This window comes from Platalea leucorodia (genome assembly GCF_965183815.1).
Source record: "Platalea leucorodia genome assembly, chromosome: 5".
Classification (NCBI taxonomy): domain Eukaryota; kingdom Metazoa; phylum Chordata; class Aves; order Pelecaniformes; family Threskiornithidae; genus Platalea; species Platalea leucorodia.
This window is the reverse complement of record NC_138827.1, coordinates 89,397,982-89,418,905: the sequence shown is the minus strand read 5'-3', so window position 1 is coordinate 89,418,905 and position 20,924 is coordinate 89,397,982. Positions and strand designations below refer to the sequence as shown.

General features: G+C 44.6%; 1 protein-coding gene across 1 annotated transcript in view; it reads right to left on the bottom strand.

Annotated features, from left to right (window-relative positions):
• Nucleotides 1-206: 206 nt before the first annotated feature.
• The window catches only part of SLC15A2 (solute carrier family 15 member 2), a gene marked incomplete at its 5' end in the record, with an annotated part of 38,280 nt that continues 17,562 nt past the window's right edge, over nucleotides 207-20,924 (bottom strand). Inside the window, 14 exons of the mRNA XM_082311770.1 lie at nucleotides 207-394; nucleotides 1,266-1,370; nucleotides 2,412-2,558; nucleotides 4,988-5,084; nucleotides 6,488-6,598; nucleotides 7,509-7,555; nucleotides 10,228-10,392; nucleotides 11,182-11,307; nucleotides 13,284-13,365; nucleotides 15,373-15,461; nucleotides 16,538-16,570; nucleotides 18,782-18,826; nucleotides 19,179-19,268; nucleotides 19,601-19,687. Of these exons, the coding sequence (XP_082167896.1) occupies nucleotides 218-394; nucleotides 1,266-1,370; nucleotides 2,412-2,558; nucleotides 4,988-5,084; nucleotides 6,488-6,598; nucleotides 7,509-7,555; nucleotides 10,228-10,392; nucleotides 11,182-11,307; nucleotides 13,284-13,365; nucleotides 15,373-15,461; nucleotides 16,538-16,570; nucleotides 18,782-18,826; nucleotides 19,179-19,268; nucleotides 19,601-19,687 (1,401 nt within the window). The 3' untranslated portion in view covers nucleotides 207-217. The remainder of the gene's footprint in view (nucleotides 395-1,265; nucleotides 1,371-2,411; nucleotides 2,559-4,987; nucleotides 5,085-6,487; nucleotides 6,599-7,508; nucleotides 7,556-10,227; nucleotides 10,393-11,181; nucleotides 11,308-13,283; nucleotides 13,366-15,372; nucleotides 15,462-16,537; nucleotides 16,571-18,781; nucleotides 18,827-19,178; nucleotides 19,269-19,600; nucleotides 19,688-20,924) is intronic.

Below are 20,924 nucleotides of genomic sequence, written 5' to 3'. Positions count from 1 at the left end.
ATAAGGGCTTTTAATACCAGAGGAGCTTTCCCAGGGAGTTTTGCTCTGATTTCAGGACCCCCATTGTTTTTATAGAGGGCTATTTGGTCCCATTTCGAAGGTGGCTACATTTTGAGTAATAAAGACTGCAGTGCTATAAAATAAAATTGTCCCCACCCTTCTTTTACCCTCCCATCTACGGAGTTAGAAAAAAACCAAAAAAATCCCAACCCATGTGTTAGAGCTTTGTTTTCTGAGTAACGAGACTAATCATGTTTCCTCTGCTTGAGGTCTCTCTCTTCTCTTCCTTTTCTTCTAGGTCCTCTGGATCCACACTGACATAGAAATATCCCATGATGGAGAAAATAATGCACACAGCAAAGAGGAGAACAGTGAACAAGACAAATTCAGCCCACTAGGAAAGAAAAAAGAACAGCAGGTCAGGGGACCCCAGACTCTCAGTCCAGAGAATTTCTCTGCACGTCCAAGCACTTTTTAAAGAGCTAGGTGAAAATTACTTTTTAGCTTCCAAGATTGCTCACAAGATAGAAAGTTTCTCATCCTGTTTTCTGGTAAACTCATGTACACATAATGTAATTATGAATATGTGATGTACCTTGAAACAAACCAGTTAGATTGGGCTCGTTTCATTAAATCTTTTCTTACAAATCTGTCCTGACTGGAACAATCTGCCTGGGCTTTTTGCCCACAAGATGCCTTTGGGAGAGGCAGTTTCATGTTAGCCAGAAATGAGCCTCTCTTCACACCTTCATGCCATCATCCCAGAAGTCTGATAGCCTGAATTAAACAAGCTCTGCACCACCACCTCCCCATGCAAGCCCGACATCTCAGGGGTGCCACAGGCAGCTGGCCCTGAAGGATTCCCAAACTAGACACTTGAGGAGGTTGCCTGCCCACTGGGCTAGTTGGATGCAGGCAAGCTGCTTTCGGGAAGAAACTGCAACACGTGGCTGGCATCGTGTCTAGGCTCCAGGCCCAAATATGGCCTGCTTGCATAGAGCTGAGCTCCAGCAATCTTATCGCAGTGCAGATCACTATTATTTACTGCCACTGGGAGGCTTAGGGAGAGCCATTGCTCCAGAGGGCAACGCTGCTGAGGGCAACGCAGAGCCCTGGGTGGGAAGCAGCTCAGTGCAGGCTGCTATCACTCCATTGCAAGAGCCTGTGGCTGTGCAGAGAAGCTGTGCCTCCAGGACACAGACACCCAGAAGCACCATCCAGGCCTGTTTTAAAGCATTACCTCCATTTTAAGAGCTGAATCATACCTGTGCCATTGGCGCAGCCTGTGCAACAACGAGCACAAGGGTATTCCCAACAGCCACCGTGAGCAGCCAGCCTGCCTGCAGCACCGACTTCATGCTGGCTGGAGACTGAAAAGAGGAGAAGGGCCTGGTCAGTGGGTATCACACTGTGCCCTTCTGCCCTGGTTCACCCTGTGATGTCCTGCCTAGCGTAGGTGTCACTGAGCTCAGCCTAGGAGAAGATGGCAGAATTTCCTCTGTGCACAGTCTCCTCTATGGTTAATTTCAACAGCTGCATACAAGGAGCTTTCAAAACTTGTCCTCCAGGAGGATACATGAAGAAAGAGGAGATGCTGGTTTTGCAGAGTTGGATCCTGATCGTCCCAAACCTGCATCATCTGAAATTATACGATCGGGAAGTTCAGGGAGCCACACAAGCCCTGCAGCCTGGAGTCTGGTGCCATGTGGCTGTACACCTTTGGAAAAGAGACTGGATCTTGATGTTAAACTTCCTGCTGATGACATTTTCCACATCCCCTGACAGATCATCCCACTGTATTAATTGCCCTCACTAATAAACATCTGCACTTTACTCCAAGGATAAATTTGAGAACCTTCAGCTTTTTGATCTTATAATGTCTCAGTCCTGTCTTCTCATAAACCTTCTCCCCAGACAACAATCAAATCATCCCTTGCACACTCGTTACTCCTTTGTTCCCCTGTTACAGACTCGTGTAGGCTTAGATCCCTTCAGTCTCTCAGCTTAAAGCAGGTTCCAAGGCCATTGCCACTGTGTAGTCCTTGAGATACCTTTGCCTTTTTATCACTGGAAAATACATACCACAAAATATTTCACTGGGAGAAAAAACTGATATTACAGTATTCAGAGCTTTCACATTAAAATAAACTTCTATGCAGTCCTGTTCTGTTCTTAGCTTTACCAGAAAAGGAGTTTCCTGAGTATAATTGAGAACAGGTATCTTCAGTGTATGAATTAATTTAGCTTGAGGGCACTCAGAAAGCTGTGTTATAATCCCACGTTTAGCTGAACCACAGATAACATTGTCAGTAAGCGTCATGCCAAAGGATGTATTACAAGTCAACGGCAGATGCAGGAATAAATCCTGAAGTCTAATTGTAAGCCTGAGGTCTAATCTTTAAGTGGAGTACCTGAGAATAGGAGAAGGCCAGACCTGTAATGGAGAACATCACCTCCCCAGCAGATATTAAGATGTATTGTGGTAACTGCCAAGCCATATGGACATTGTTGGCTTTGATGTCTTCTGACTTCCATGTCTTAACAGCACCTCCAGAAACCTAGCAGGAAAATAAAGGCATGTTGATTAGCTGCTCAAAGATCAGATCCTTCTTAACCTGGACTCCAAAAGCAACTTTACCAAAATGAAGTTTTAAGTGAAGCTGGAAGTAAAGTTCTGCCCTGGAAGCAAAACTCTGCGTCTGACCCTTGCCATTTCCAAGCCTGTTGGGAACAGGCTGACTCCTACTGCACAGGGCAGAGATGGCAGGAGGGAAGCATCCCAGCTCATGCATGTGCTGCAAGAGTTGCATGAGTTATTGCAAACCAACAAGTTGCCTTCCGTAGTGGGGTTGGGAAAAGCCTGTGTGGTATTGTGCAGAGCCTGTGACCTGCTGCTGTCCCAAGGGCCAGAAGAGGATGAGAAGATAAATGCTCATTGCAGCCATGTGGCCACTGCTCCCGTTTCATCAGCACCGTACAACTCATAACGGTAACACCCAAACAAATCCAGTTCAGGAACACCAAGAGTAACAGAGACTGCCCCGTATCAGATGTATTCAGATAGTTATGGTAGGTGTATTCCTCATTCTTTTTGTTTGCTTTCCCAGGTGTAATTAATACTGACTCTGATGCACAGAGACAGAGAGAGATTTAGCCAGGAAAACATCAGGCTGAAATGACTTCAGGCAGAAAACCCCGTGTTTAAGAAGAGTACTTGTATGAGATGTACTTAATCACCATGCAGGGAGGCAAATCAAGAGACTGTATTTTAGCAGGCTAAAAGGGGTGAGAGGAGAGCTGTGCATTGCTCTTTAGCCCATAAAGAAATGTCACAACCACCATACTATAACTGCACACTGAGGAAGGCTGGGTAGAAGGCAGCATCCCAATGATTTAAGTATCACAGTTCAGCCACATTAGCAGACTAATATATTGCATTCTTCGTTCTTCTATATAGCACTCCTGGCAGAGGAGCAGGGCTCAGTACAAATCACTGTAATAATCAAAAATCATCTTGGCCTGGAGCAAACTCTCTACAGGAGGAGGAAACCACAGGGACTGAGATGGAAAAACAGAGGGTCAAAAAGATTAAAGGACTAGCACAGGGTCCAGAAGGGCTGAGGGGCTGAGGCACAAAGCCCCTGCCGAGCAGCCATAGCTACAACAGGAACTTTTGTAGATGGGACCACAAACTGGAATCCTTGCCCACAGTGAGATAGGACACATATACCTCAACTGACCCTGACTCAGTTGCGTTACCAGAGGCTCTGGGGCAATATTCTTAATGTAATATTCTTCATGCAAATTCTCTGCTTGGTTTCTCATCTGGTGAAAAAGGCTTGCAGCCATGGAAGAAGGGTCTGGCCAACATCACTTCAAGTTTGTATGCGCTTTATGTACATAAATCTCTGCACTCACAGATGGCAGCATCTGCCTCTTCCCTCCAGGACTGTGCATCCCACTCCAGCTACTGGAGTCAAAAAAAAAAAAATGCCAGGTGCTTTGCAGCTCTATTTTTCCCCCCTACATATTTGGACTCTGCAGACATGAACAGCTCACATTAATTGCCCAACAGGGAGATGTTACTGCCAGGGAGCAGCTGACAGCACTTTGCTCTGCTCATCACAACACAGTAGTCAAAGTCTCAGAGGGCAGCTTAGCAGTGTGTCCTGTCAGACCTGGTTTGTCTGTGTGCCTGTGCAGTGGAAAGGTTAAAATGGGAACTAACCTGATCACGTTCATCTCCGTGGCTCCTGCTAGCTGGACCAGGGTTGGAGCAGCGTAAGAGGCTGGCAGGCAGGGAAAGGAACCCACCCTCTCAGCAGTGCTCACATCCCATCAGGGCTAGGTTGTTCGGAAAACCATGTCTTGACTTTACACTAGGCTCCAAATGAGCCGTACAGACAGTGAGAGGAGGAAAAACAGACGTACAATCTCACCAACCTCCTCCCTCTACACTTTGTCCCTCTTTCCTCCATGCATCATCCAAAGGTCTTGGAAGATCAGCCTTTAGATCAGCAAGTTAAGTGTGAGGATACAGCAGACTGTTTCTGCAGAGTTTTTGAGGTGTGAGGTACCACCAGGTACAATATTTTAAAGACCACAAGCAAAGTCAGCTCTCGGCAGACTGTAATAGCTCTTTGCAGTGTGCTGGGTCAATGTTAACTAAAAAAGGATGGCATGAGACCAGCACAAACCACGGATCACATGATTTTCCATGGAGGATTTCCATCAAGGAAAAAGATCTTACTTCTTAAAGCCATGTGATCTGACAAGATCACGGAGTAAGGTGGAATGAGTACCCACCCATTTTGCGTAGGTAGGTGCCAAAACCTTTTACTAGCCCTTGTATAACGGACTGCCTTCAGGTGGCTACTGCCCAGGTCTTGCAGGGTGGACAAAGCAAGTGAGAGTCACAAAAATAAGAACAGAAGCACTGCCAGAGACTAGAACAGAAAGCACTTGTTATTGTCACAGGGACACTTACGTTAGTTATCACAATGGTGTATGATGCGCCGAAGTCGAGCAGCCCTAGCTCCAGGGTGAATTCTCCCATTTCAGTTATACATTTTCCATTATTATATCTAGATACAATGACAAAGTACAATATTTCCCAGTTAGTCCCACAGACAAAGAGCACAGAGCGGAGCTATCAAACATGCCCCTACAATGGGAGTAGGGAAGATGTATGATGTAAAGCTGCAGTAATGTTTATGTCAGACGATCACTAGTGTTGTTGCCATCTTTTCCTTCCAGAAACACTTAGGCACTGACTGGAGTTCACCTAATGACCTGGGCTATTGCTAACATTTTTAAATGGTTTCTGCTTCTTCCTAGCACTGATTCTCCCCGCCCCAGGTTTACTTTCCTTCCAAACTTTTCACCATTCCTTCAGGAACTGTAGGCCAGATAAGTTAGCCAGGCTCAAGCAGCCCTCAGGAACACAGAGATATGCACTCACAAGCCGCTTTGTTTCCTTTCAGTAGAGCAAGTTAGCGTTCATATTTGTTTTTCTGATTTTGGACGTGTAAGACGGCACAGAGGCTCAGCAGCATTGCCACAATGGCTGCTGCATCCTACTAAATTGCAGCAATAAATATTTTGGATGGAGCTGATGCAGAGAAAAGCCATGAAGCTTGTTTTGAAACACTGCAAATGCCAGAAATACCCTACAAGAGCCAACTCCAATGCTGCCAAACCAAGGCCATATGGAGCCCCTGTCTAACAAGCCCAGCCTGCAAAGCCATGGAATGTTACTTGATGTTACCAGCCCACATACCAATGCTTTGTAGCATGGAATATGAATTGGCCTTTCCCTCAGAGCACCCTAACACTAAGAGCTTGGGCCTGAGAGAATAACAAAATAGAGCAGGCATCAAACGGCAGAGGGGATTTCACCATGTCCCACCTTACTCTGCTGACAGATGCACAGCAATGGCCAGTCTCTTCCCTCCAGGCCCCCACATAATGTGAATAAAAGCTCAGAGAAAGTTAAGTGCTGTATCTGGACTTCTTCAAAAGGCTTTTTGGGTTGCCAAAATTGCTCTGACCTGACTCTGAGAAAACTCAGATTATGGCCTAAATTAGGATGTCATTATACTCATGTCATGGGAATAAATTTTCCAAGCTTTGTCCCTAGTGATTTTATCTTACCAAAGCAATAACAGCCACAGGAAGGGAGCTATCCCCAGACACTGTTTGGAGGCTGAATCTATTCAACCGCATATTACACACAGAGATACTGATTTGCTGTCCTTTGGCTTGGACACTTTGAAGACTATATGTGTGGTGCTTCTGCACACACACGAGTGGCCCAGAGCACCTGCTCTGCGCAGAGCTGATAATTCTGCTTTTTTACAAACATCTGCCCTCGCAACCAAATGCCAAGGCAATAGCAATGAAGGTTTTGCTATTTGCCCAAGAAAAGCCCCATTGTATCCAAGGAAAGGCCTCAGCAAGGACCTTCAGCATAGCAAGGGAAACTTACTTGTCCCTTTTTAGCAGTGAGTACTCAGAAGCGCTGTAGTTTTTCTGAATAGCAATGAACTGTTCACTGTCAATGGTGAGGTTGACATCTTGGCTCAAACCATTAATGAATCTGCAAAGAAGGCATACTTCATTGGGTTGTCAGACAGGGCAGGGGAAGCATAATATCAGACACTTTAGAAGTGCGCTTTCTCTCCCAAAGCATTCTGTAACTCCATAAGGTTATGACAGCCTCTCCTGCAAGCTACCAAAATAATCACCTGATTTGTTGCCCAGTTTTTCAATATAAGATTAGTTTTCCCTGCTGTGTAATTTTACCCTCTTACTCTCTCTCCTGTGAAAAGTGACCCTCACTTTTTGTGGGTTAGGACTTCCAGGCAATCTCTTCTCAGAGACCTTCAAAGACTGCATCTCAGCAGCCTCGCATAGGTCTGGTGATGGGGTGCTGGAGGTAACCGTGACCTCAGTGAGATGGCATCTTGGCACAGACCGGCACAGGACTGCTCATGGACTAGCTCAAATTAGGAAAGTAGACTAGCTGCTTAAGCAGAGCCCAATGCCCAGCTGAATTGTTTACGAGGATGTAAAATTGTTGCTGTATCCAATTTAGTAGGCATTTGTGCATGAGTTTGGGTGAGATAAATGAACATCATGGGTTGGCCAGTTCACAGAGGACAAATGGCAATGGCTCCTTTCCAGATTGCTTCTTCCCTTTCTTTCCCAAAGAGGTGGGACACAGTGAGATGAATTCACCACTCTTCCAAGGGAGGAGATCTTTTATGTTGCCATCTCAGCCCAGACTATCCTAGGCAGTAAGCAGCAATAATGCTCAGCTCTGCATGGCAAGTGTGGGAGGTGACATGCTGTCAAGCCTCCGCAGCTGACACCTGAGTCTTGCATGAGAAGTGCGGACTGGATTCCAACCTGAGAACATCTGGGTTATGTTACATACAGTTTGCATTAGACAAAAGCATTTTCCCTCACCCCACCACCTCCAAATCCTCAAAAAAAGCCATTCCTACCTAACAGCTGCCAAACCATTTTCTGGCTTTGCTTCCAAGTCTGTAATCTAGAGGCGGGAAGAAAAAAAAAAAAATCATATTTATTAATGCTGTCTTATAACAATGTGGAGCAGAAAATACTAGTGTTTGTGGAGTTACATATGTGTTGCAAAGCCCATGGCAATCAACTGGACTCTCACATAAGCTTTACATCAGGCCACAGAAGTGAAGTCCTGGTACAATGAAGTCAGTGGCAAAATTTCAGCTCCACCAAGGGCTTAAGATGAGATCATACCTTTTTTTCCTCATCTCCTGTGTAAAAAAGGTTACAGAGTTTCAGCCAGTCACCCTTCTACTGAGGCATGTAACACCCTCCAAAAAAGTATTTGTCTTGATCTGAAGATAGCAAGAGACCATTATCCACATTAGCCTCTTTCAATTATGAGTTACAATTAAACATGAGTGCCTTACTCCTACAAAACTTGCAACGGCCTAACTTTCAGACCTTGATTCTTAGCATACTCATAGACTTCACAGAAGCCTAAAGCCAAGAGGAACCTCTAGGTTACTATTCTGATCATCATGTATCACTTGTATTTTCCCTGACCCTCAATACTCAAGAGGTCAAACTGTTGTATGGTGCAAGCAGTGAGCAGGAGAGACCAAGATGCACTGAGCTTGTTTGCGCTCACAGTCTCTGCAGACACATCCCTGAAATGGCCACCTGGTTGGGCACGCTGGGGAGCGAGAGTGCCCCTCCAGGAGATCACAGCTAGAGCATCAGCTCAATAGTTAACATGGTCTACATTCATTTGACGAGAGCCTATGTGGTGTACGATGCTGAAAAAAGACAGCAAAGACACAGCCCTGCTCTGAAGACTGTATGTCACACAAAAAGAATACAGAGCAAGGTTCTTGGCTGGTAGAAATCCACAGTTGTGCCACATCCACTTAAGCTGGCAGGGCAATTTCAATTTGCGCTGCCCACGGACAGAATCCAGGCAAGCCAAAAAGGACTGAATCTACTTTCAGAAACCGGCTTTCTCTTAACATTTTCTAGCCCCTTCTCCATACTTTCTTCCTGATGTTAAACCCTGAGCTTCTGAGACCAAGGATCCAGAATTTCAGAATACCTATAAAATGGCTATTGTACTTCAGTGTGATATGCTGACCTACAAATAACGTATGCCCTAAATAATAAATACTCACAGTGAATAATAAATGTCAGAGCAATAAATAATAAACAACAACATCATTTTTTTCCATGGGAGACACATGGGGATTAACACTCTAGTTCGTGGCAGACAGGCCAGCCAAATTATTACTCACTTTCATTGATGATCCCCAGAGCTCTCAAATTCATTTCCTGCCTACTCAACAGCCCACAAAGGAAAAGAAACCAATTTCAGATTGGATCCTGCCAAGAAAGCACCCCCACCTGAGTGAGGGGGCCAAACCCAGCAGTGAGGGAGGCTGGCGTGGGCCATGGCTACTCCAGGGTAAGCCCTGCAACACAGCAATGATGCTGGCATTGCCTTCCTTGTGTTGCAACGCCGGAAAAGTCAGTATCATTTACCACAGTCTTCCACACCTCCCTTATCTACAGCTAAGAATGACAGGTCAACAGCATCACTCAACAGCACAGCTGTTCCCCAGCACATGGGAGCCTGCCCGTGCCAGGGTGGGCATTAATTTAAGCACAGGCTAGATAGCTAGGGCAGCACAGAGATGTACTGAAGCTCAGAGATTGCTTTGCTCTAGCCTGTTGCAGGCTTTCACTTCTCAAGGACTGTATGAAAATCACTGTATGAGTATGCATTCCTTAAGGTAACAGCACACAGTCATCAGGGTCACAGGGAAACTTAACGACATTGTGTGATAATGAGCCCCAGGCTCTAAACCATAAAGCACCAAAAAACGCCAACGTTAGGAAAAAATAAATTCTTGAAACTCCTAATTTTTAAAAACAGTTATGCGATTTCTACTATACAATACTGAATGCTTGGTGTGACAAACCCGCAAGGTAGGAGGCTCAGGAACTGCAAAGAGAATTGATATTTTAGCATGAGGACAGATTCTGATGGCATTTACACACCTGCCACAATGTGCAATAATACCATTCATTTCAAGATAGCTTCTTAGGATACAGCTACCCATAAAAGGTATCGGAATCCGGCCCTGTACATCCCATATACTGCTCTCTGATTGTTGCGGCAATACTCAAAAGTCCAAACGCAGCCGGCTCTGCTGCAGAGCCTGAAATGAGCTTAATCATTTATTCTGTTCAGCAAAACAAATAGCCCTTCTGTGCATTTTCACTAAACACTTGCAATAACTAAACTCGGAATCATTCCTCCGATGCTTTTATTCCATGCCCAGCCCTAGAGCCTCTTTAACATCTTTGCTTTATAGAACCATCTTTGGGGGAAAATCTCTGGCTCTCTGTTTCCTCAGCTTTCTCAAGCTCTGCTGCCTAGCAGGCATGACTCTGCTCTCCCACTGCAGCATTCACTGGATTAAAGTGTGCCCAGAAACTCTCAGATGCCATAACGCCTCTATTAATCAACCAGCAGAAATGCATACAGATCCAGTGCTGCTAGCTAAGAAGTCAGGTTTAGAGCATCTGAGAGCAATCAGACAGACATTGCAACTGAGCAAGTGAATTAATGAGCCTATTACCCCATTGTATCATCACAGCCATTGAATTAATACTGTATTTACACTTCACTCCCACACTCACTAAGTGGCTTGATAGGCTTTCTTCTGCCTCAAAAACAATTAAGCTGTATACTGATTTTTCCTTCACGGTGTAGTTAAAAGCAAGAGACAATCCTTGATGTTGCAGGGTGAAGCAAAGGCTCTGTTGCTCTCCATTCAGTATTAATTTTGAGTACTCAGCTGGGTTCTGTGGAAAAAACAAACTTGGTTACACTTTCTTCACATGAGAAAGGATCTGACTCTTCCCACCAAGTGCAACCCTATCCTCTCCTTCAAGGGAGCCTGTAAAGAGAGGTTAACAGCCAGAGCTGTCTTCTACAGCAAAGGACCTATGTTGACCTACAAGCTTTGGGCTGGTCAAGCCAGAGCTTGGAGTACCTTCCCTTGCTGGATGCAACCCAAAGGCCAGGGAACACCTTCTACCCACATAGCTACGCTTTCCCCTGGCCCTGCTCTGCCCTGATGGGACCACATCTAAAACGTGGCAGACTGCTGGTGGCCAGTGGGCTGCTGGGCTGAGTCCCAAACTAATCTGGAAGTAATCTGGAAGCTGAAATAGGAAACAACCCAGTGTCCATGCCCAGAAAACTGCCTTCCCATTTCTTTCTCCTTTGCAGGTAAATACTTCTCAGATGCCATCCAGATCCCAGCAGCAATGCCTGGTCTGAGCACTGAGACATGAGTTGAATATCTCAACATGCTCGTTCCAGGACAATTATCCTTTATTCCTAATTACAGGTGAATGTAGTTAGCCATTTCCTCCTTTGCCATGGAAACACGTCTCCAAACTTTCCATTTCTCTCTTATCAACAGAGATAATATGTTCCATTTTTAAAGCTATTCCCATGCACTTTAAGGAGGTGGAGGAGAACAAACTCTAGCATCTGTGGGCTTTATTAGAAAATGCCTGAAAAAAAGCCCATGCTTTCTTCAATGGGATGCAAGTCAGGCCTCCCAGTGCCACATATATGCTTACCTGAAAAGCCTCCACGGGCTGCTGAAATAGGTCCCGGTCTTGGATTGTCACTTGAACAGGGTTCTTTGCCAAATTCAGGACCCGAATTAAACTTTCTTCTGGGACAAGTTGAGGCATATCGGTTTCCTAATTAAAGTAAAAGGCTTTAAGTGCCATCTGTATGCTTTATTAGCACTTTAATATCTCTTCAGTTTTAGCTATAATAGTCTTCCTCTCTGTAATGACACTTTTCCATCCCTTCCTCATCAGAAGTCGCACTGAGAGAAAACTGAACATAAATCTTATTTAGGGAGGTTTGCTCATAGTAGCTCAATAGCCAACCTATCATTCCTCCCCAAAACTGTTCTTCACACCGCTAAGCATACAGGCTACACAAGTGCTGGGTAGGTAGAACAATGTCACTGCTTTCATTATACAGCTCCCTAGTGCCTGGATTTAACCAACCACCATATCAGAATGGAAAAAATTGTACTTAGCTTTCAAAAGGAGTGACCAGAATAATTATTTTCCACTGCAGCCACTGACTGGGAAAAGAATTAGGCCAGAAGCTAAGCAGTTCTGAAAATCCCAGTCCAACTCCATGTCTGTAATTGGTGCTCTTGCATCACTTGACACAATGCTATCTAACAGCCAACTGTATAGATCTTATTCCCTGTTGTCTGAGAAAGGGAAGACAATGCCCCCAGCACAGAGGTATCTCCTTCTGTCAGGAATCATTTCCTAGAAAGAGTACATCAATCAGTGTCAGCCTTGTACTACCTGCAGATCTAAAATGATCCTTTTTTTTTTTTTTCTTAAACTTCAATTTTTTTCTCACTCTAATTTCAAGTAGCTACCAGCAATACTTCAGAGCTATTAACTTTTTTCTATCTCATCCTATAATTTGGGTATTGCAGGCCAGGCAGTTTGAACATAACTCGCTGAGGGGACACACTGTCAGAGAAGATAGGGCAACGCTGATTTCCCTGTACCCATATGCTGCTCTGGACCAACAGGCCTGTTACGTTATCCAGCAAATTCCATTACCATGGCTTTTCACCTGCACTACCCATAGCCAAGCCAAGGTGGGCCATCCTATCCCCCTCTTTGCTAGAACTTTTAGTGGCCTTCAGGGTAAAATTTCCATGCGCAGGCAGGGGCAAACCTCTAACTCACCTTGCCTCTGCCCGGAGGAGTCACCCGTAGCCAGGGCAGAATTTCAGTGCTCGGCCAGAGCTGCTGGTGGTGGCAATGAGAGCATTTCTTTGCTCATGTAAAGAGATCGGAAAGAAGACCTGAACCCACAAAGTCTCATTTCAGTGGGAGACTTGTCAGTGGATTCACCTGAGGAACCAGCAGATGTTAATCCAGGGCTGTGCGCCAGCCACTCTAACAGACCATTTCAGGTATACATGGGAGCTTTAAAAATTAATCCTATAGGAACTTTCCTGAGGCAAAGGTCAGCCAAAGTCTGCACAAGGCTGGTCACAGGCCAGAAACAAATGGTACAAATCTGCAGGGGCTAACATTGAATTTACAAGAGATTTGCTGCCATCCTGCCTGGGGATGCCTGGCAGTCCCTGACGCCTGTGACTACGGAAGTGACTGCATTCACCTGCCTCGCTGGAGAAACAATTTGGCTTGTAAAAAAACACATCCCCACCCTAAAGTAAGAAAGTAATTAAATTAAAAAACCAAACCCACCACACATACACACACACACACACACAAAAAAAAGCCCAAACAGTAAAATATAGGCAAGCTACAGAAAGAAATAGGAGAGAGAACAGACTACCTTTTGGGAATTAATCACTAGCATTAACTAGATGTCTGTCAAGCACTTTGACGATGGAAATCTAGAATATAGACCAATACAGATGACCAGCACAGCAAAACTGCAAAGACTAGAAAGAGAGAAAGAGACAGACACAGAGAGAAAGAGAGGGAAAAGTAGACAAAGTAAGAATTATCATTAGCAACTGGATCAGTATGCTTAATTGTAAAGAACACATTAAAAATTATGATTAAGGAACACAAGGGTTAAAAGGATTATCTAACAGGCATCAATAAAAACACCCCATGGAAAGAAAGTATTTCTGAGGAATCCCTTGTGCTACACTTACATTTATTTTGACTTCTATAACAGCTGCAAGTCCGAACGCCAGCCCTGCAAGGATCATACCTGTTGCCATTTTCCTAATAGGTCTATGGAGCAAATAAAAGAGGTGCCATTAAGAAAAAAAAAAAAAAAATTAAAATATAGAATACCATTCCTCAGAGCCAAAGATATGCCAAAACCGTGTAATAAACTGTCCAACAGGTGGCACTGGGGATGACATGCTGTTTAAATTGCCAATCATTTAACTTAAAACTATTCTATTATTCTGTATGAGGCCAGCACTGAGGCCAATTAAAACTGATATACCATGAAAAAAAGCTCTTTGCTCACAAGTTTCATATTATCTTGTTCCTAGCTCTTCTAGTGGGAATAGCTCATGGCATTATGTTAACCTGTGATGTTGGAAGGAGCACTAGAAATGATATATCTTCAAGTCCCTTTTGGGAAAGGCAAAAGAAAAGTAGCATGCTATTTAGCAGCAGGAATGAGGAGCAGAAAAATGCGTAGCTTGTGTCATCAATGTTTCTGACCATCTGTGGCATCATTCTGGGTTATTTCTCATGCCAATACATTTACATTTCTAGAGAATAAAGAGCTTGCTTCTGAACTCAGAGCAAAACTAGTGCAACTCTACCAGAGTTACATGAGACAATCTGATATAAAGCAGAATAAAACAGTTCCAGAATGGCAGGTCCAAAGTGAGTATTGAGTTGTTGAGATTTGAAACAAATCTGGTTGTAGATTCAGTGATCTCCACTCTTTGTAATGGTCTGGATTCACATTCCAGATTGACTGGGCTGTGGGAAATCCAGATTAGGAACCCAAATGCTGTCTCTCAGTTACATGCCCTGGGATAAGTGAATATTTACTGCTTGCATTTTGTAATAAAAAAAAAAAGATTTTGATCTTCAGTGCTGCATTGGGATTTTGTAGCACAAACTTGCAGCCACATAGGCTAACGCCCTGCAGGCTACAGTGTTTCCACAGCCACGTCTACAGCTAAACTGGATAGGAGCCTGTTAGGATCCTACATCCAGGAGACAGAAACAGCATGGCATTCAGTCGTGATCGGTGTATGATTTTGCACTGCTGGGTGAACTAGTCTGTGAACTGGTCATCAGGCAAGAAGCTTTCTGTTGAGTCAGGACTCAGTCCAGGGCACAGGCTCACACCGAGGCAGCATGGAGAAGCACAGCTTCTGATGCGCATCCTCCAAAGGGCACCATCGCAGGGCCGGACAATGTCTTTGATATATCTTTAGGTGCAGGTAATTCAGCATGATGAGAAAGGATCAGCAGGATGAAGGGGTAGGCTTCTGATGCTCCTTCCATCCCCATTTTATGTGGTTTTGTCTGGCCAGCATTTTAGTTTGGATTAGGAACATGCTTTTTAAGCTAATCTCCCACTCATCGCCCCTTCCACATTGAGAAGTGGTGCTGGAGCATGGAAACTTGGTTCCTTTCAGCTGAAACTGCACTGGCAGAGGCGCTCCATGAGTACACATAACATACTTTCACTGCTAAAGGGCATCAGTCCACAGAGGCAGACTACAGATACTCTGAAGTAAAATCCCCCAAAATGCATAAAGTGGGTCTCAGAACCAACCTGGAGGTCTACTCCTAGTACACTGCACTTCTGGCTGACATAGACTAGGGGTAAAATGCTTGGGCCATATGGAAATTCCCTTATGTACTCACTGGTTCAGATCCTAGTGTGAAATCTGCTTTCACAACACCACATACAGCCCACATGGAACAGTAAATTTGGCCCCACAGGGACCTTTCAGGGAGGGAATTATTTAGGGGTGATATAGGAGATACGGTGAAGAACATGTTGATCAAATTCAAAGAGGGACTGTTCATATCTGCTTTCAGGGAAAATCTCTACAGAGCAGAATCCAACATCACTGAATTTTCCCCTCTGGAATTTCCAGGGCCTATGGAAGAGGGTGATGGTGCTTCTTGGGGTTGAGGTAGAGGCAAGTACTGGGAAGGGTGAAGGGAAATTTGTGTTTCTCCTACCTAAAAGCTATTCTGTAAACTTGCTGCAAAAGAAAAAGCACTGAAGCATCTGCATTGTCCCCAAGTACTCACGTGAAATTAAATTTGCACATGTTTATCAGGGGGTAGAGCCCAAGGTCAAAAACTGGGATGAAGACAAGAATAAGAAGTGGATTTAAGAACTGCAATACAAAAGAATGGGAGTTTAGTGACTAGAAAGCAACTTTCAGTAATTAAACTCATAAAGCACTGTCCTCCAGAAATAATTCCATTACAGAAAGGACATGAACAAACACTTAAAAAACTCCTTCTAAAATATAATCATAGTTTGCACTTCAACAACTTCTGCTATTTAGTTTTCACAGACACGAATGCATTTTGTTCATATCCTCCCCTCCAAGAGGTAAGCAAGCATCACTGGCCCAGTTTCCCTGAAGAGAGAACTGAAGCATTATGTTTTTAAAGAGTACAAAACCCACTGACAATAGAGGCGGGTGACCTTCAGGCTGCAGTGGGACCTTACAACAAATCAGCAATAATGGAAACATCTTGGGACTTCAGCAAAATCCCAGAGGAACAGGCACTATTCTGTGAGATCTGCAATTTCTCACACTTCCACACAGCTTGGTAATCCCCCAGGAACTAAATTTCTCCTGGGAGGGGCAGAGCTTGTCTGCCAGCCAACAGTGGCAGAGCAAGAAAATAGAGGGTGACGGAGAACAAGCAGAGAGAAATACTGTTTCAGTTTCGAAGGAAGATTTCAGGGAACAGAACAGCTTTGAATTTCTCCAGAGCTGTTCAGCATAAGAATTGTAATCAACTGTGACAACATGGCACCGTCTTGGAGCCTTCGCATTTTCATCTCCCCTGTAGAAAGGGAGAAAGGAAACATATTTCAGGTACAATGCTCATCCCAGCGCAGGGGCATGTTAAAAGGAAACACGGCTTATATCGTCCACATGCCAGCACTAGTTCAAGAACTATTATGGTGGCATGTCTCCCCACACATCTGCACCATGCTGCAGGATTCAGCCTCCGCATTAGGATGTCTTTGGGGTCTTCTGAACCCCAAGACTAAGCTTGCAAAACAGGTAGTGAGCAATAAGGCAGAGCCCACACCACAGCAGTCAGCAGGAGCACTGCCATTACCTTCAAAAGGAGCAGAGAAAGGCCACAGGTCCCATGAGAGAAACAAAAATGAGAGAGAAAAAGAAAACACATTTCAAAGTGTTATTTCCTACCCTATAGTATCTTTTACCTGCATTTGGTCAGGCTCAAGGACATATATTCCCTGAAACAAAAAGATATTCCAAGTGATTCATAAGCACATAATATAACAGTGCATAGGGCAAATAAGCAACCTGTCCAGTAGAGGCCTTAGCAGCAAAGGTGGTTTCCTCAAATGCTTTATGTTGGCTTTAGTAGCTGATATTGTGCTCTTGACAGTTCTCATCTAAGGACACAGTGTTTGATGAGAATCGTTTTGCAGAAGGAAGCTACCCTCAGTCTGTGATATATGGCAGCTGGAATACAGCCTATGACAGGTACTGAGGCCCATCTTTCAGACTACGTGAGTGGGGAGGAACAGGCATGTTAGTGCCCAAGTTGGGATTTGGGCTTAGAGCTTCTTCCCTCCCTGCTTCTGTAATGGGAAAAGCACAAATCCTACAAATGAGTGCTCTCAGGCTTCAGGACCCTCTGAGCTCTGTTGGTATTTCTGCCAAGCACCCCAAAAAGATAGCAAAAGACCATCCCTGAGCCAGTGGGCTGCACAAACACCTCTTTCCTCCCTCCATCTGCTGAGGGCACCTAATGGGCTTTGGTGAACTGTGACTTCTTGGTTTGAGCCAAGAGTCCTCAAGGCTATAAGAGGTGCCTCACCCTTGCATTACGGTACCCAGCCCCCACAATCAGGCAAGGCCAACAGGGATGGATGGAGGGATCCCAGTCCCCAGAAGAGACTGATGAGCTGTCTCCAGGGAGGGGCTGGTGTTTGTCTGAACTCCACGCAATGCTTTTCATTTGAAATTAAGATAAAGAGAAGAGGGGGGAAAATTAGGAAAGAAATAATATCTTTCCAAGAAAGCACTGTGGGGGTTTGTCTCCTGTCTGCCAGGCTTGTCCTGAGCTGAATCACTGCCTGTCTCTGCCGGCAGCTGTCTCCTGAGAGAGTGGAAACCACTGGCCACAGCAAAGGAGTCTCACAATTAAAAATATCAGACACATATCCCCTCCTGCTACTTTGTGCACACTATACAAGTGTGCCATTAGGAAACAAGCCTGCAAATATTTAATCCCACATTAAATCATTCCCTGTTTAACTTCAGACTTCCTAGCTGATCCCTTTGCCTGCAGAAGGGAAAAGCATGGATTATGACAAACATGAACTCCAACAGGCCTAATGGTGGGATCACCCCAATGTTGCAGTTAATTCTCACCTTCATGATTTGGGACAACTCACCAGTGGAGAGCAGATGAGACTGAAAACACAAGCCAAAAATCTATCCAAGTTCGTGTGACAAAAAAGCCCTGAATATGTCCTTCTCCACCAGGGAGAGCTTAATAAGTGACACCTGGTGATTCTTAGATCTTCTGCTAATGGATCACTAAGTGCATGTGAGCATAACAGCAGAACACAAAGTTTTTAGACACACATCACAAAGACTGCATGAACTTTCATTGTTTTGTCTTTCTGAGGTGGATAAATATTACCCAAGGTGTAGTCTTCTTCATGCCTCATTTGAATTAATTAAGCCTAATGAGTATCACATGCTGAGAGCCCAGTTTTTAACAGGAGTGACATAGAAGGGCTCAAATTTTGGGCTTTAAGTAAATTTTAAACTGGAAAATGGGCATTTGCAATCCTAAATTCTGATGTGAGCATCCACAGTTAAGATCTAGATGGCCTGTTAAAACATATATGTCCAAAAACCAGCTCCGTATGGTGGCATCTTTAGGCAGATAGCTGATCCACATTTATCTGCCACTGCACCCTGCACCATTTGCCATTCACATCTTTGAAGAACTTTATGGCTACTAACTAATTAATCCTCATCACATCTCTCCCCTATACACAAGATTCCTGCTGGTTTTGAGAAGCTTCATTAATGTATGACCAAGTAAGCCAGAGCAGAAATATACAACTACAATAGCTCTAGTTACACCTTACAAGGGCTGTGTGAACTTTCCCTGACTTCTGCCTTCAGTGGGGGCAGCAGGCTGGAAACCCTACCTGCTCAAGGTCACAGAGCGACTCGTTGCCAGTAGGTCAGCACTCCTGACCTTGCAGGCTGCTAATGGCTCCCCAGCCCTTGCTCCTTGCCAAGATGTGCTGTGATGAATTGAATATGGCTGCGCAGAGCCTCTCGCTTCTAATCATCAAAAGTGCAACTCACGCAGACTCATCAAGCAGAAGCTCTTAGTACTGTGAGACTCCAGTTAAAAAGCAAGAGCAGTGATGTTACTACTAGTCTTACCAGCCCTGGTGACATTAAGTACTTACAAAATCAGCATTCATTTTTGTGGCTTGCAAAGTCCACCTGGATCCCTAAGGAGAAAACAGACAGCTGTGAAGCCTTCAAGATGTCCTATGGGACTAGAAAACATGGGGACAGAGAAGATGACAGTGCTGGAGGTCTTATTTCCCATCTGTTCCTTCGCTTCCCTGTAACCCCTGCCAGTAGGCAAGGCACATTCTTCCTTCTCACTCTCCTGTGCCAGACACCCAGCAGGAATGCAAAGGGATGGCCAGCAGTGATGGTGGGAACTGCCTTAGCATGCCCCTGGACACCTGGTAGGAGCGTGGCACTCTGTGTCCCCAGGATGCTTTGGTGTTACCCTGAAAGGACAAGGATGCAAACCCAGGCCAGCAGGCAGACCTGCAACGCAATGTACTGTACCTGCTGATCAAACAGGGCCCAGAACATTGGCAGCGGTATGAAGAGGAAGAGGACACGTGTCACCATTTTAATCTCCCCAATCAGCTGTTTCTATAAAGGGAACAGGCAAAAAGGTAAAATGGGAGTGAAAAGCCAACACGTGATTCAAGCCACAAAGCGTGAGAGCTCCTATTTCTTTCTGCATGGCAGTTATTCATTGCACTTATTCATGATGTTGGACATATTTGCATTGCCGCCTTTCAGTGCAGCACCTAAACTGTCCATTAAGGGTCAGGAGAGTACAGATGTGGGAAGCGACAGGACAAATGAGAGCCTGGTGCATGTGAGGAGTCCTGTGGCCAGGCCAGTCTTACTGTCTCCCCTGTCTGTCTGTCCGTCTCCCCCCTCGCCCCTCCAAACCTGCTAGGTAGAGCATCGCTTACCGAGTATTTTTCGGATGCCCAGTCCAGCCAGTGATCTCTCTTTGGAATCTGATGGGAACGGTTTTTCAGCCGGTTTTTAATAGCAAACTAGGGAGAAAAACAGGTGAGTAACTCCCTCTTGGCATACCTGCTCTTGTCACATTCCCAACTCAAGGCTGCCCTCCCCATCCCCAAATGTAAGCAGTGCCAGAAAATTGTGGGGGTTTTGCTGGACGCTTCCAAAATCTCGGATTAGATGCTTTATGACCAATTCTCTGCAGGGAAGTTTCCATGACATTGGTTGATTAAAGGCATGATGTGGGAATGAACTACCTCATGGACTTGTCTTTCAGAGACAAATCTGACACTAGCCCCCAAAGACTGTTTCAAGCGTGATTTAAAACCTGCTACATGATAAAGCTTTAAACATAATTTCTTCAGTTCTCTTCCAAAAAGCACCTCTCGGATTGACCACTGTGCTGGGGAGGAAATGGCTCATTATCCAAAGCAATGTCAAAACCAGAACTCGCACTCCCTTCTTGTTCTGTAGACCTTTCTTTGCATATTCCTGGTGCAGCCCATGCCTCATTTGCTCCTAGACCAGCTTTCAAGTTGGTTTCTCACTGGAGGAAAACTCAGTGACAGTGAATTTGTAACTTGTTTGTTTATGTTGTGTGCTCCAGTCACTGAACACAGCCATGCTGGCAAAAAGAGTGGCAGGCCTCACTTAGAAATCCTATCTTTAAGATCTGGCCTGTTTCCCCAAGGTAAATCTGTCACTAGGATTGACCTAGGTAAAAAGAAAACATCTGCTGTTAGCAACAGCTCTCTGAAAAAGAAACATCATTATCTGTCTAATAATAAAAGAGTATTTTTTTCACATACTATATTCAGCTCACACATTATGAAAAATAATTGATAAGGCTATAATGCAACTTCAGCAGGTGTCGCTTGCATTTACATGAACATGCTGAATATGCATAATATAAATGTGTACTATTACTGTCTGCTGAACTGATAAACTTCAGTAAAATTATTCAGCTTAAAAAAAATGAGCCATATATCTGATACTCTGTGAGTTTCTGAATTTTCCTTTCAGTTCAGTCCCCACCAGCATCTGCCACTAGTGGTTCTACTGACATCAACTGAACAGTTCATGGAGCTAAGGAAAAACAATTGAAATGTTGAAAGAATAAACGAGGACCTAAATATGTTTCTTATTCCTTACAGCTCATCAGCAAGATATCCAGGAGCAGCATACAGAAGAATGCCAAATGTCACCTCCCCTTTCCCTTTGCACTTTTCTGACCTGCAACCTCAGTCATGCATGAAAAAGAGAGAACAG